The sequence below is a fragment of the Rhea americana genome, unplaced genomic scaffold (assembly GCF_003343005.1).
Source record: "Rhea americana isolate MKP2758 unplaced genomic scaffold, rheAme1 scaffold_150, whole genome shotgun sequence".
Taxonomy (NCBI): domain Eukaryota; kingdom Metazoa; phylum Chordata; class Aves; order Rheiformes; family Rheidae; genus Rhea; species Rhea americana.
The window spans coordinates 129,837-143,394 of NW_028185595.1; the positions used below are offsets into that span (position 1 = coordinate 129,837).

General features: G+C 35.3%; 1 protein-coding gene across 1 annotated transcript in view; it reads right to left on the bottom strand.

Annotated features, from left to right (window-relative positions):
• Nucleotides 1-13,558, bottom strand: part of RANBP17 (RAN binding protein 17) — a 161,363-nt gene that overhangs the window by 125,926 nt on the left and 21,879 nt on the right. The window contains exons 13-14 of the mRNA XM_085299592.1: nt 11,627-11,732; nt 10,009-10,144 (exon numbers count right to left, since the gene is read on the bottom strand). Of these exons, the coding sequence (XP_085155718.1) occupies nt 10,009-10,144; nt 11,627-11,732 (242 nt within the window). The remainder of the gene's footprint in view (nt 1-10,008; nt 10,145-11,626; nt 11,733-13,558) is intronic.

The window sequence follows — 13,558 nt, forward strand, 5'->3', positions numbered from 1 at the left end:
AAAAAAGAAAAAAAAGAAAGAGAGGAAAAGAAAAAAAAAAAGCTTACTACTCAACCTGATGAGGAAATCATCATTTATGACTCTGCAAATTTCTTACTGTTTGCATTTATGTCCTGATGGGCCTCCTGAAGAAAATAYACTCTTCTGCAAAGCTGTGCAGAATTTCCAAACAATAGAGAAATTCAATAAACAAGATTCTAAAAGCAGTTAAGGAATAGGCACAATATGCAGTGATTCAAAGTTTGCCAAGGCATTATCACTAAGACTGACTGATTAGACCCACGAATTAAAAAACGTTCAGATTCCGGCTCAGCTTTTTTTTTTTTTTTTTTTTTTTTTTAACAGAAGAGTAGAAAATTCTGCACTAAGTAGTTCAAGATTCTGTCAAAGTATTAAATTTCTCTAAAGGAAATTATTTTAAACAAAGGGATTATTTTTCTTGTGAAACAAGATGGTTGTCAGTGCAAGCCACAAGCCAAAATTCAAACTAAATATAAGGTTTTATAAGCGGTGACACAATTAACTTATCTTGTCCCTTCTTTGGAAATGTAAGTAAGTTCATATTATTTCAGGAAAACTTGCTGAAAGTTCTTTCTGCTCATGGCAGGATAGGCATCACGATAGAGAACAGGAAAGATCTGCCTGAATACAATTAATACACTTGGGTTAATTTTCTCTAGCTTCCAACTAGAAAATGATAAATCAGTCTCCTAAAAGAGGAGGCAACCAGGGTAATTCACATTCATACAAAGAAACATTCTTCCTGATGACTGTAATAAAAGAACACATTACCAATCCCTTTGCCCAAGAAACTGATAAATTGTGAACACTGAGCTCCCGAAAGCCAAACTAGCAATTCCAACCCCACAAAAGAATCCTAGACTTAAATGTCTGAGCAGATTTGATTAGTTTTGAATGTCTCCATGCAGGAAGACAGGTATTTAGCTGAAGAAACATTAGAAGTTCTCACGTCACTTCTGCTTTTTAAAGCTTTGCAAATGAGATTTTTCCTTAAAGATATCACTAAAATCACCAGATACAATTATCTGTCAAATAATACAATTGTATTTGTCCATTTCAACCTTATCTTTCACCAGCACACGGATCACATTGAAAGATGAGTGTATGTAAACCTCTGAAGCGTCCTCGTAATTTATTATGTTGAAACTACTTAAGTTCTGTACATAAGAGGAGTTATTTTCCTTCCTCATTTTTATACTGAAAATTGTTTAGAAGAAAGAGTTCACCAAAAAAAAGTCACAGATAGGATTTATTAGACCGGATGTCAGTATCAGTTTTACAGATTTGGAAAATACYTGCAATGCTTTGATCACCCACAACCATGACATCTACATATTTTGATTATTGTACTAGCAATTAAATTCTGTTTAATTCTACACCGTGTCAACTGCTTATAAAGTCTACATGCAATATTACCTGAATCTGSAGGCACTTATGACCTGCACCAAGCAATATTTTCCTCCCTCATTCATCTGGARAAAAAGCATCTGTTTCATTTCATAAAGCAAACATAGTAACATTTTCTTCTGAACATACAGGCATGGAGGGAAAGCTATATCCTGTCTCAAAAATTAAAAAGATCTTGCAATCTGTACAGCTATTGAAGCTTCTGCTCAGTACCAAATGGATCTGAACCCCACTGAAGTCAAACCTCACTTTTTTTTCCCCTACATGAACTCCAAGGAGATTGGATCCAATGTTAGAGGAGGACCATGTTGCCACTGAGAAAAGTGTGGTAGCTATGAAACAGAGAAGAAATTAGATTTGGCCCATGAAGTAAAAACACTTCTTTCCAGTATAATTTCCTCCACATTACTCCCAAATGGAAACTATTTACAAACAACCTTCAGACTATTTAATTCAAAGCTTCATTTTCTATGAGCCTGACATAGGCRCACTTGTTCCTATTCAACTGTATTATCTGCATTTGTAAAGTGCAGTTGATCATTGATGGTAACACCATTGTAAGTTTTGTCTACATAAAAAAAACAACAAAAATATCAGTAATGGTATTTTCTTCTGAAACAACCATTCTTACTCTTTCTACTACATGCCACAGAAATAAGTTGTACCCAATTCTCATTATGATGCTTCCTTAACAAACTCTAAATGTTAAACTTAAATGAGAGGCATTTCATGCAATCTGAAAAATATTCAGTTCAATTAAAAATAATTGATGCATGGTGAAATAATTCTTCCCAAAGCTGCTGTAAAATCTTCAAAAAATAAAGCTACTTAATAATTTTCATCTCCTACAGGCTAGAGAGAAGCATTATTGCATATTAAAAATTGGAGTGCGGTTTTCCCAGAGGTAAAAGAAAGTTATTAAAACAACCTATTTATTGTTGATATAACTATCCATTTGTGCTACACAAAAAGTAACAATTTCAGTACATTAAAAGAAAAGCTAATTAAGGCATAATTAGTATTTTCTATGTTTTGATAATTAAGGGTTAGTTGGCTATTTCTTTTCAAATTTCTATTTGATGTATCTCAACAATGCCATTAATGAGTAGCTAACACTATTGAATCCCTGATGGCTGAGGAGTTTAGTGACCACTACTACATTACTTTCATTTATCACTGCCTCTTTACCTATAAATTAAAGTAGCCCTGTAGCTACGTTGATCTACTTTATATCAATTTCTTCATCCATATCAGCTGAATATGTATGGCATTAACCTCATTTACTAGTTTGGAAAAGCTGAATTAAAATGAGATCTAATTTCTAGCGCACAGAACAATTTCAAAACTGCCTGCTAATTTCCACCACCTGTCAGTGTGGTGATCTTCACCTCACTTTAATGAAATAAAACAGTATATATATTTTACAGCTCAGATAATCGTAAGTGTTAAGATGCCATTAATCACGAAGACACTAGGACCCAGAACCTTTTGAGATGCACACACACACCAACACCTCGACTTGCAGAGATCCCCATGAAGTTAATGGGATTGCTGCAGATCTCTAGGACAGGGTAAAAGCCAAAGTGGTCAAGTTCTATGAAATCATTGTTTTTCTATTTTTGCTAGTTCATGCTATGGTGCCTGTCGGCAAGATATTCAAAGAAATGCATGTATACTGAAGAAATATCAAAATAACGTAAGCCAATAGAATATTGATAAATATAAAACAAACCTGTTAAGTTCAGTGTTCAAATAATGCCTGGCTACACCCAGGTTTTGCTTGTAGCTACTGCAAATAACATACAGCAAGGAAAGGATATTTTTTTCCTCCCCTCTAAATACACAGAAGTCTAAATTCTAAATCCTCTAGATTTTTTTTAATCATAATGCATCAAAAAATTTTTAAAAACACATACAAATGCAGTCAGAAATGTTAACATAGTAACATCCTTGTGCTGACCAGCTAAGCAAATATGTATACAGTACAGTTAAAAATAAATAAATAAATTAAAAAATAAATAAATAAAAAAGCCCATTTGGTTCTTCTCCCTCACTCCCCACTTTACAATCGTGCTCCAACTGGTATTTGTAAAGGCTCCTTAAAAAGGAGTATAGATTACTGCTTCATAACTCTGACCTGCCCAAAGTGAAAGATAGACTTCATTCCCCAGATTGCTCAACTGAGGCACCTATGGAAGAAAACACGTTTGTGTYCCCATCTGGGCACACAAACATAAACATAAACAGAAGAGTCAGAATTACAGCTCTTACTCTTCTACCCTGGCTGTGGAGCAATGCAGAAGTATGGCTTGCTGTGATACACTGTAGCAAGCAATCTTGGCTTCTGGAGGCATCTCTCAAACTACTGCCATCTGGTACAGATTAAAATGACCTCCAGACTGTTCAACACACATTAGGGCTACTGTTTGATTGGAAAGTGCAAACCAGGGAACCATGAACTCTTCCATGGGGGAGCAAAACAGTTTACATAAATGCATTTTAATTTTGAAATTTTAAACTATTAAGGACCAAGAAATTAATTTTATTACACTAAAAAAGAAAAAAAACACCAAACTTGCAAGCATAACTACTCTAAGTTTACAGGTGGGATCTTCTAAAAATTGCTCTACTTATAAAAGCTGAAAAGAGAACTCAAGAAGTAATCTCAAATCAGGCTCTGTCAAAGACCACAGCTCAGTCTAGAACACTTGCTGTTACTAAAGTTGCTTTCACTGTGTTATCCTCATCTGACATGGGAACCAGTTCCAGTTTTGACCTCTCTGTTCAGATGCAGCAGTTCTAAACTGAGCGATAACTGCAGTTAAATAGCGCCACACGCTGTACAAAGTAAACATRACAGGTGCAAAATTAAGGAAGTCTTTAATCTATGATAGAACGCAAAGAAAAAAATGAAGTGTAAAACTGTCATGATGGACAGTTCCACATCCTAATCGTAAACGCTGTTAACATCTTAACATTTCTAATGCAATTGCTTTCTCACGTGTAAAACCATTGAAATAGTTTACCAAATAGTTCTATTTTCCAACCACAAAGTATTTTGGTTACCAACTGAAATCATTTCCCCCCAAACTGAAGATGCAAGAGAACTGACAATTAAAAGCAATACTTTATTCCTGTATGTGTATACTTTGAGAGCACACTGTTAAAACAACCCCGTAAAGAAAACTCTACAGGAAAGTCTTTAATCAAAGCCATCTTTTCATAACGTTATTATAAAGCTGTAAAGGTAGGAAAAAAATGAATAGCACACACAGTTAATGAGTCACGATTCCTATTAGCAGGATTCCCAGTTATGCAGACCCATTGCAGTTGTTTCAAATTACAGTTACAATTTTACGTAAACTTGGTAAATTTTAGTAATTTAAGTTATAGTTCGTATCATACATTCATCAGCAACATTTACCCAACAAGTGGTACCTTGATTAACTCATGGCAACCTCACACTACCAATGAGACACCCAGAGACCCAAAAGTGCCTGCCTGTGCCATTAGGTGTGCCAGTGCAGTCTCTCCTGCAGAGGAAGTGTGGCTTGAACCACGCTCCTGCTGCTTTTTTCTCCCACGACCAATCTGATGTGYTTTGAAGCAGGAATGGATCCTTGATAACAGGTCTTGCCTTTCAATACTTGCTTTGCATGAATTAGTGACCCAAGTACAAAAAAAAAGATTGAACTATATTTATACCTGTGTTAAATACACACTGCAATGTCACAGGTAGCAACAGGATGCAACCTCAAGGAGCAGATTCTTGAGCTCTGTCATCCTGGCCACAGCAAGATAATAGCTTGTGTTTAACTCATAAAGCATCTTCTAGTTACCAAGTGACCATTTACTTTCTGTTCCAAATTRCATTAGAAAGGCAGCTAAAATTCATTCTTAGCTTCCTCAACTTATTTTTTGGGCTTGCCATAGGAAGTTACGCAATTTAGCAGAGATGTCAACAGATAATCTCTGTAAATTAAAGGCTATATAGTGAAAAAAGTGTCAAAAGGCCTGTTTAGGATAAATCTAACCTCTCRGATCATATCCACATGTGTAAAGAATCACAAGCTGTATAGAACCAACAATGAGCAGGAAGAATTTATTTGCCCATTGCTGATCTAAACAGCCCAGAAAATGCGTTTACACTGGTGAGTCATAACACCTGTGGCTGGATAAGTAAGAAAAGTTCTTCAGCATGGTTAAATGAGGTGTAAAGTCATTTTTGACATGGAAAGGGAGGCAGTCTTCTCATCACCTATCCATGTTCAAAGAAGCTGTAATTTCTGTCACTCTTCCTACCTCAATCTTTTCCCTTTCACATAGGGAGTAAAGAGTTGAAATGTGTCAGGCTAAAATAAAATCCTGAAATAACCCAAAAAATCCTCAGCAGTGGTTGATGAACATAACACATAATACAAATAGGAAGAGTTATTTCCCCTCTAAGCACGCTTTTCATCGGCCAAACCATAGCGAACAATCACRACCATTTCTAATAGCTTTATTACAGAAATGTAACACTAGAAAGTAGACCAACAGAACCTTTGGTTTATTCTATACTTTAAAGAAGCATTAATCAAGTACACCTAGACTGAACCCAAAAGACTTAACATCTTATGTCACCTGCACCAGCATCCCTTTATTGGTATAGCTAAAAAGCTTTTCCTAAATCTGCTTTGATCCAAATTAAGCTAATTATGTCCTGTCCTCCCCTTGGAGGACATTGAAAACAACTGATTATTAGCTTCTCTAAAACAGCCCTTTACATCTTTGATTTTTTGTCCTCCTCCAGTACTCCTTTTCCTAGCCTAAACCAAATTAGTATCTTCTACATCTTGTTTGTATTGCAGAATACTCCCATTTGTCTATACTTCTCTCAAAGGTGTGGCACCCAAAATTGCATATATTATTCCAGCTGAAGTACCACCAGAATCAAACAGCATAAGAATCTCCAGTGTCTGACATAATATTCCTACCGTTATATCCAGAAAGATGTTGGCACTTCTTTTGGAAACACTGTTGRGTTGCTCGGCTTGTGATCCACTAATCTCTATAGCATTCTCTGAGATAATGCTGCCTATACAGATATTTCCCATCTGCATTTGTGAGTCCGAATTTTCCTTCCTAAGCACAGTGTTTTGCCAGCATTTTCAAGTTTCAGGCTATTTCTCCAGCTTATTGAGATCTTTCTGAATTCCAGTCCTATCCGCTGTGATTACATTTCCTCCCAGTTTAGTGTCATTTGCAAACTTAGCATATGAGCAATTGTACAATCATTTAGGAATATTGCAAAGGAAAGGAGTACTTCAAAATAATAAAGTGGATGTTCTCTAATAAATAACAGGTGTTTGATGTCAGGAACCAGATTTCAATGCAATATTACACTGCTTACAGTGGTGGCTAACAGCGGTGCATATGATTTAAAAAACAYCACTGCAGTAATGTTAGAGCTACTGTCATTCTACTAGGAAACTGCTATTTCAGTTAAGCACAGCACAGTGCTTTTCCAGACAACTTACTTTCTCCTATTCTATTAGAATCTATGTCAGCAAGATGCCGCAAAAAGATCACTCTATGAAGGCTAAGTTACATCAAGTGTTAGAACAAAGTTATCTATTGACTGACTGACAGACAAATAGATATCAATAATGCTGTACAACAGCAGAGAATTCTGCTGTTTCAAATAGAAATACAATACATATGTTCATGCACAGGTCTATCTTATTCAAAAAAACAGTATCTGGATGTACGATTTTTGTATTGGAAATTTTGTGCAAGTGTATTACATTATTATAGAAGAGATCACCAAGGTTTTTCTGTTTTTCCTTAGAAAGCAAGCCTAGTGGACTGTTTAACAAGAATGTATTCATTTACCTGAAGGTAATACAATTACCTTGATTTTCTTCTATAACAAGTTTGCTGTTCAAATATGTATATATTTAAGAATATGAGTTAGTTAATTTAAAAAATTCTATATTTATATACAAGATTTATTCCACAATTACATTAGACTATTCAGCCTTCTCTAACCATTGCCTGTTTCTTCTGTTTTGAAACATATGATCAAATAGAACAATATTCCTAAAAATAATTTTAATACAGCTGAAGTATGCAGAACTTCCATTATCCGTTCTGTAAATAAAACAACTTGAGTAATTCTGATTATTTATATCAACATATATTAACACAGTCATTTGATATATATCTGTTTTTTCTGTTTCCAAGTGTGAGTCTTTTTATTGCGTATTTGTAGATACCTGCCAGCAACACACAGCATCGTAGGATTTACAACCGTGAGGGTAGAATGCCATCTGCTGCTATACTTGCTGCTACAGCAGCAGTAAACAGAAGAAGAATCATACAAGTGCTGCCTTCTATTTTTCTGTTAACCGTAAAATGTATACAAACCTCACTCATTTCTATTTTTCAGTTTTGTTTTTTAAATAAGACCTGTAACGCAACTGGGAGCCCAGAAGCCTTTACAGCGAGCTTTTGTTGAAAGACCAGGTAAAACACCGGCAAAAGGCAGACAGTTTCTAGATTTGTATTGCCACTGGGCTTATTACGGACTGGTCCCTACATACATTAAGATATACTCTCTGTAATGGGAAGATCTAAGAGAAACCCAAAGAACTCTTATGCTTTGCCAGCTTTTGACACACATGTAATGTGATGCGAACCACAGGATTCTATTAATGTAAACGAGAGGCTGTCATATCAGGTCTACTAGAACAAAACAAAACAAGAAAAAGGAAAAGTGAAACATAATTTCATTGCAAACTAAATTATTTTCGTAAACATTTTAATCAAACCATAAAAAAAGCACAACATTAAAATGCATTTGCAATTGATTATTACTATCAGTTCTTACTAGACTGTGGCCAAAATTTGGAAATGCCCCTCGTACTGCTACCTACCAACAAAGCCTCGCAAAATTTCCGCTGTAGTTTTCCCAGTCTGGTCACATATAGGACATACATCACAACAAAAGGCAGAATATAGGATATGATACATTACTAATCTGATTCATGTACACTTATCTGGAAAAAAAAATTCTTGAATTTATCCCACAGTTTTCCCCTTTTCCCTTTCAATAAAGAAGTTCTGTTCAAAGTATTAAATTTCTGTTTAAAATGTTCTTCAATAAATCAAATGGAAACATTTGCCAACATTTTACTTGGTAATTAACCATTTAATCATCCACATAYAATGCTAATGTCGAGGCAATCTTACGCTTATTCAAAACACATTGCTGAGTCAGATAAATTTACTTGTACTGAACTCCAGTGTGGCTAGCAAATATTCAAGTTCTGCTTTTTTTTTTTTTCTTTCTATTGACAAGGGAGCCGTAGGTGATTAATTATAAATAATGCACTATTTCTTTTGCACATCACTTCACTCATACACAAATGGTTCTTCCAACCTTCCCTAATGACAGATGTTGTAAGCTGGGCTACACAATCTCCTACAACAATCTGTTATAGTATACTATACATTAACAGGGCTTCTCTGCACAGTTTCAGCCCAGTCGGTCAGAACACAAAAAGGTAAAATCACTCCCCCCCAAACTGGAGAAAATTTGACAGAAGACAGAATCTTCTGGGAATTACAGATCAGAGTAACAACTACTGTACAGTCATGTTGCCTTTGAATTGCCAAAAAGTTGTAATCAAGGAGTTTTGCTACTGAAAATATCCAGAACAGATTTTTACTCTTTACCTTCTGTTACTTACCGTTAGAGCAATGCATCGTATTTAAAAGTAACAAATCACCTCTGATAACTAGAAGGAACACGCTTTTTTCTTTCATGAAAAAGTAATCCAATATAGTGTAAAACTTTATTTTTAATATTAAGTGAGGAACCATTCAATAAAGTTAAAGTAGAGCTCAGACCCGAAGAGAGAAAAGAGTTCTTCAGATCCCAATCTGAAAGAACCATGCACCAGAAAGCATGGATAGAATATCACTGAAGTAAACCCAAAATTTCAGTCACTGTCACAATTCTTACTAAAGATTTGCTTGGGGGCTCCCACAGAATTCTTTCAGTCTTTCTCAAGATCAATTGATCTCATCGTACTGATATCCTCTTTATAACATCTATATTATGACTGTCCCCTACAGTTAAGGCGAATTAACCACTGCGCCTTCAAAAAATGCATCTTACATTTCCCTCTTCCCTATTTAAAATGCAGAAAAGCCAAGTAATGTGAGAAATACAATGGAAACCACATAAATGAGTAACTGTCAAAAGAACAGAACTATTAAAAGAATAAATCTTGTGTACCCAGCTGTGAAATATAACACAATATAGCAGAAACCAGCTAAATGTTTGAAATAAAAAAYTGAAACGCAAAGTAACCTAAAATTGTTTAATGAACAAAGCTGTTAAAATATTAACTCTTTCCATGCCAAAACTCAAAGTACACGTCATAACTGTACAACACAGTTATAAGTTAGACATCTATCTGTTTAATAAGCCACAACCTAAGCTCAACAGCTTACATGCATAAGATACACTAGTAAGTCATTTTCTATACAGGCTTTTCTATTTTAATTTTACACTTCACAGCAAATACTTACCTTTGAGGTGCGCTGAAGCTGATCCCCCACATATGTTTTACGGAACTGATCCAAGAACCACAGAATTGCCAGTTCTACCTTTTCATTACTGGACTGTGGTAACTGGGCATCCATCAAAGATATCAGCTGAAAAACTCTTAATGACAAAAAAAGAAAAAAAAAAGCATTCTCAGGAAGAACTCTTCAAATTAAATGATGTTGTTACAGCTAATTTCTTTAGGAATTCATCAGCCATTTTGTTTGCCTAAGTATTTGCAATGATTTTGTTTTGTTTAGATGCTAATTACACTAATCGACCCACTATCAAACATAAACATCAACATAATGCTTTTCTAATTACTTTGTCACTTGAAATTCTCTCAGATACATATTTTATACTGCAGTGAGCTTGTAAAAAATTCTTTCTTAGACCACCAATCCCACGATGAAAGAACGAAAACTAATCAGCACAGGCCTCAAACTACAAATGTAAGATAAGAGCTGCCCAAGTTCCTTGAAAATTCCGATTTCTACACTTAGAAATAAATTTGTACATGCAATATAATACACTATCTCACTTCTTCCCACTTCTTCTTCCATCACATCATCTGCACAAACATTTTGATTCTAGTCTAAATCCTTAGTTGGAACATATCTCCTTGATAGGTTCCGCCTTCAAAGAAACAACTCCAGCTTATACCAGCAAAATTTAGTCTTTTTTAAAAACAATAATATTTTTTGTTTCATTTTCCAACTTCTTTTGCTATCAATTCCTTGAACTCTTAATTTCATAACAATTTAAAAATTTATTCTCACTCTTTCCAAATACTGAAATATGTAGTAACTGGATTAGAAGTCAGTAGCTACTTTCCCTATAAGCCTGAATATTAAAACCTCTCACTTTTAATAAAAACACAGTAGAAGACTGCTAACACCACATAGCCACAGGGCAGATTAGGAAGGCAAGAAACAGAGGAGAAAATATAAAGCTTGTTATCCAATTCCAGGCTGTATGCCTTGTTCCGTGTGCATCAAAGATGCATGCCCTTTTTCACAGACAAAAGAGGTGCTTGCCACATTCCTTGTGTTTGCCACAAGGAATTGGTGTCACTCACAGTAATCCCTAGCCCCCTCCTAGAGTCTTCTTTTCTATTCCAAGCTCTAGTCTAAAATTTTGTTCAAATTTTTAATGGTTGGCTAGCAATTCCTCCCAACTCTTCACTCACAAGACTCCTGATTAACATGAAGGAAGAGTGCAGGAAAAGATCAGTAACAAACAACTAAAAATTTAACACCTATATCCAAATATAAAGTACAAATGAAAACAGATAGCTACCTTGGCATATTCCAACAATGGTTAAGAAGACATCTTTGCCTTCAATCCTCTCCCCTTCCCCAAATGATAATCTGGGGATGACAGCCTTAATGACTCCCTCACCACTCCACTCTAGATGATGACATACGAGAGATCACGGCCATTAGAATGGTTTTAATCCACAGAAGGTCAGTACAGTCCTTGAGCACCTACCAGCCAAGAACTGGAGAAAAACTGAGATATTCAAGTTCAAAATATGCACTGATACTAAACATCACTATAATCTAAACTCACAATAAAAATTTCCAACCAAGCACTACTTACCGACAGGATAGTTCTCCATCCATGGCATCATGTTCATCAGTACTAGTATAAGTTAATCGTCCCCCCACCACAGTACCCACAAAATAGACCAGCCATGCCAGACGTCCTATATTAGAAAGAAAAGGCAACAGTTAAYGATAATAAACCATTATGCTACCACAATACATTTCTACCAAGGTATCAGACTGTGGAATTCTGTCAAAAAATGGTTAGCTTTCTCCTCTTAACCAATTTAAAAGATATCCATATAAATCAACCAAAAGAATATTTTAAAGTAGAGCTAGAACAGCCTATTGACCTGGACGTGCTTAAAAACAAAACAAAAATTAACCTCAAATACAAACTTAGCAAATTCAGCCTRATAAAGATTAGATGTCCAATTGACCTAGTATCCTCACTTGCCTGACAAAAAAAATACTTCAAAAGATGGGACAACTACATCTGCCTATCACAGTATCAGGAAATAACTGAGAGACTCTCTATGGTCTGCTTTGTTTCTTAATCTTATTTCAAATAAAAAATTCCCTGCAATATCAAACTAGTATCTCAATACTCTAATTYTGAAAGTTAAAATATTTGCACATATAAGACAAAAAATCTGTATGTCCTAAGATGAGCATCTTCTTCATGAAAAGGATTTGTGGACCACCAAATAATTTTAAAGTCTCTGTGGACTGTTCTCTAATGAAGTCTGAAAGGCACAACTCATCTACTTCAAACTATGCTGGATCTTTTTTCTAATCTCACAGGTATTCTAGCTGTCAATGTTTCTACTACAGCATCTACAGGATTCACTGGCAAAGGCAGGTCCTTAAAAGGTCTGTAAGTACAACGTAACAATTATAATAGCTGCACAACTAACATTCCATACGTAACTCCCTGAGTTTGCAAAGTCTACACAAAATATAGGCAAATAGCAAACTCTAGTCTCATAAACATGGAATTCTCTTAAGTTTAGAAGGGATGAACTYATGAGAATTATTTTGGTCTAGGTCTGCTAGAAACCTAGCGCCACATGGAAAAAGTATGGATTATTTTAAACTGTTTGCTACATTAAGGTATAAGCTCTTTTAATCTTTTGACCTAATGAATCCTACTCAAGCCATGCAGATTCTTGCTTCTGGTTCTTGTTTGTTTGTTTGTTTAAAGCAACTAGTGGTATCCTCTCCTAGCAAAAATGCARTATTTTTCCCTGAAGCAGAATCAAAACTAAGCTCTGAAGGCTAAGGTAACATAATAGACCTGTTAAAACTTCCAGTTGCCCCTAAAAGACTTTTCGCAGCTAAAATGCACTGAGATTGTGCTAGCTACTCTTTGACTATGTCTTCAGTTAGCAAAACTATTTTGTTTGCCTTCAAATGAATCACCTGAAAACAACAGCACAGTGAAGACAAATACATTGGAACAGTTTCCAGGTAAATTAAATCAAGTTATATACAAGGCTCCCAATAAGCTTGAGATTACACCAGTTGGAAGAGACCTTGCCTTCATTATGATGATTTTACAAAGTGATGTCAACATAACTCAGATAAGCGAAGACAATACCCCGATGAATAAAATGGTTCCAGAACACACTTCCAAGTTCAACACAAATAAAAACCTACAGATAAACAAACAAGGTCACATTCCTACTTATAAAAGAACCATGATTTTTTATGATATTTATGGGTATATATTGGGACTGCTATATGCACAGTAGTTGCCATCTAGGCATTACTTCATGTTTGTTTCCCATTCTCTCATAAACTTCTCTTTATTTACRTAAGATTAAATTTCACTTAACATTCCTCCTGTTCTGCATTGCTATGTTTCAAAAAACTCCAAATCGAGGTAGTAATGAATTTTCTACTTCCTAAGCTCCTTCAGAGCTACGAACTTTAATTATTCCGACATTTCTCAGCAACCTTATGGCCTGAATCTGGTTTAATATAC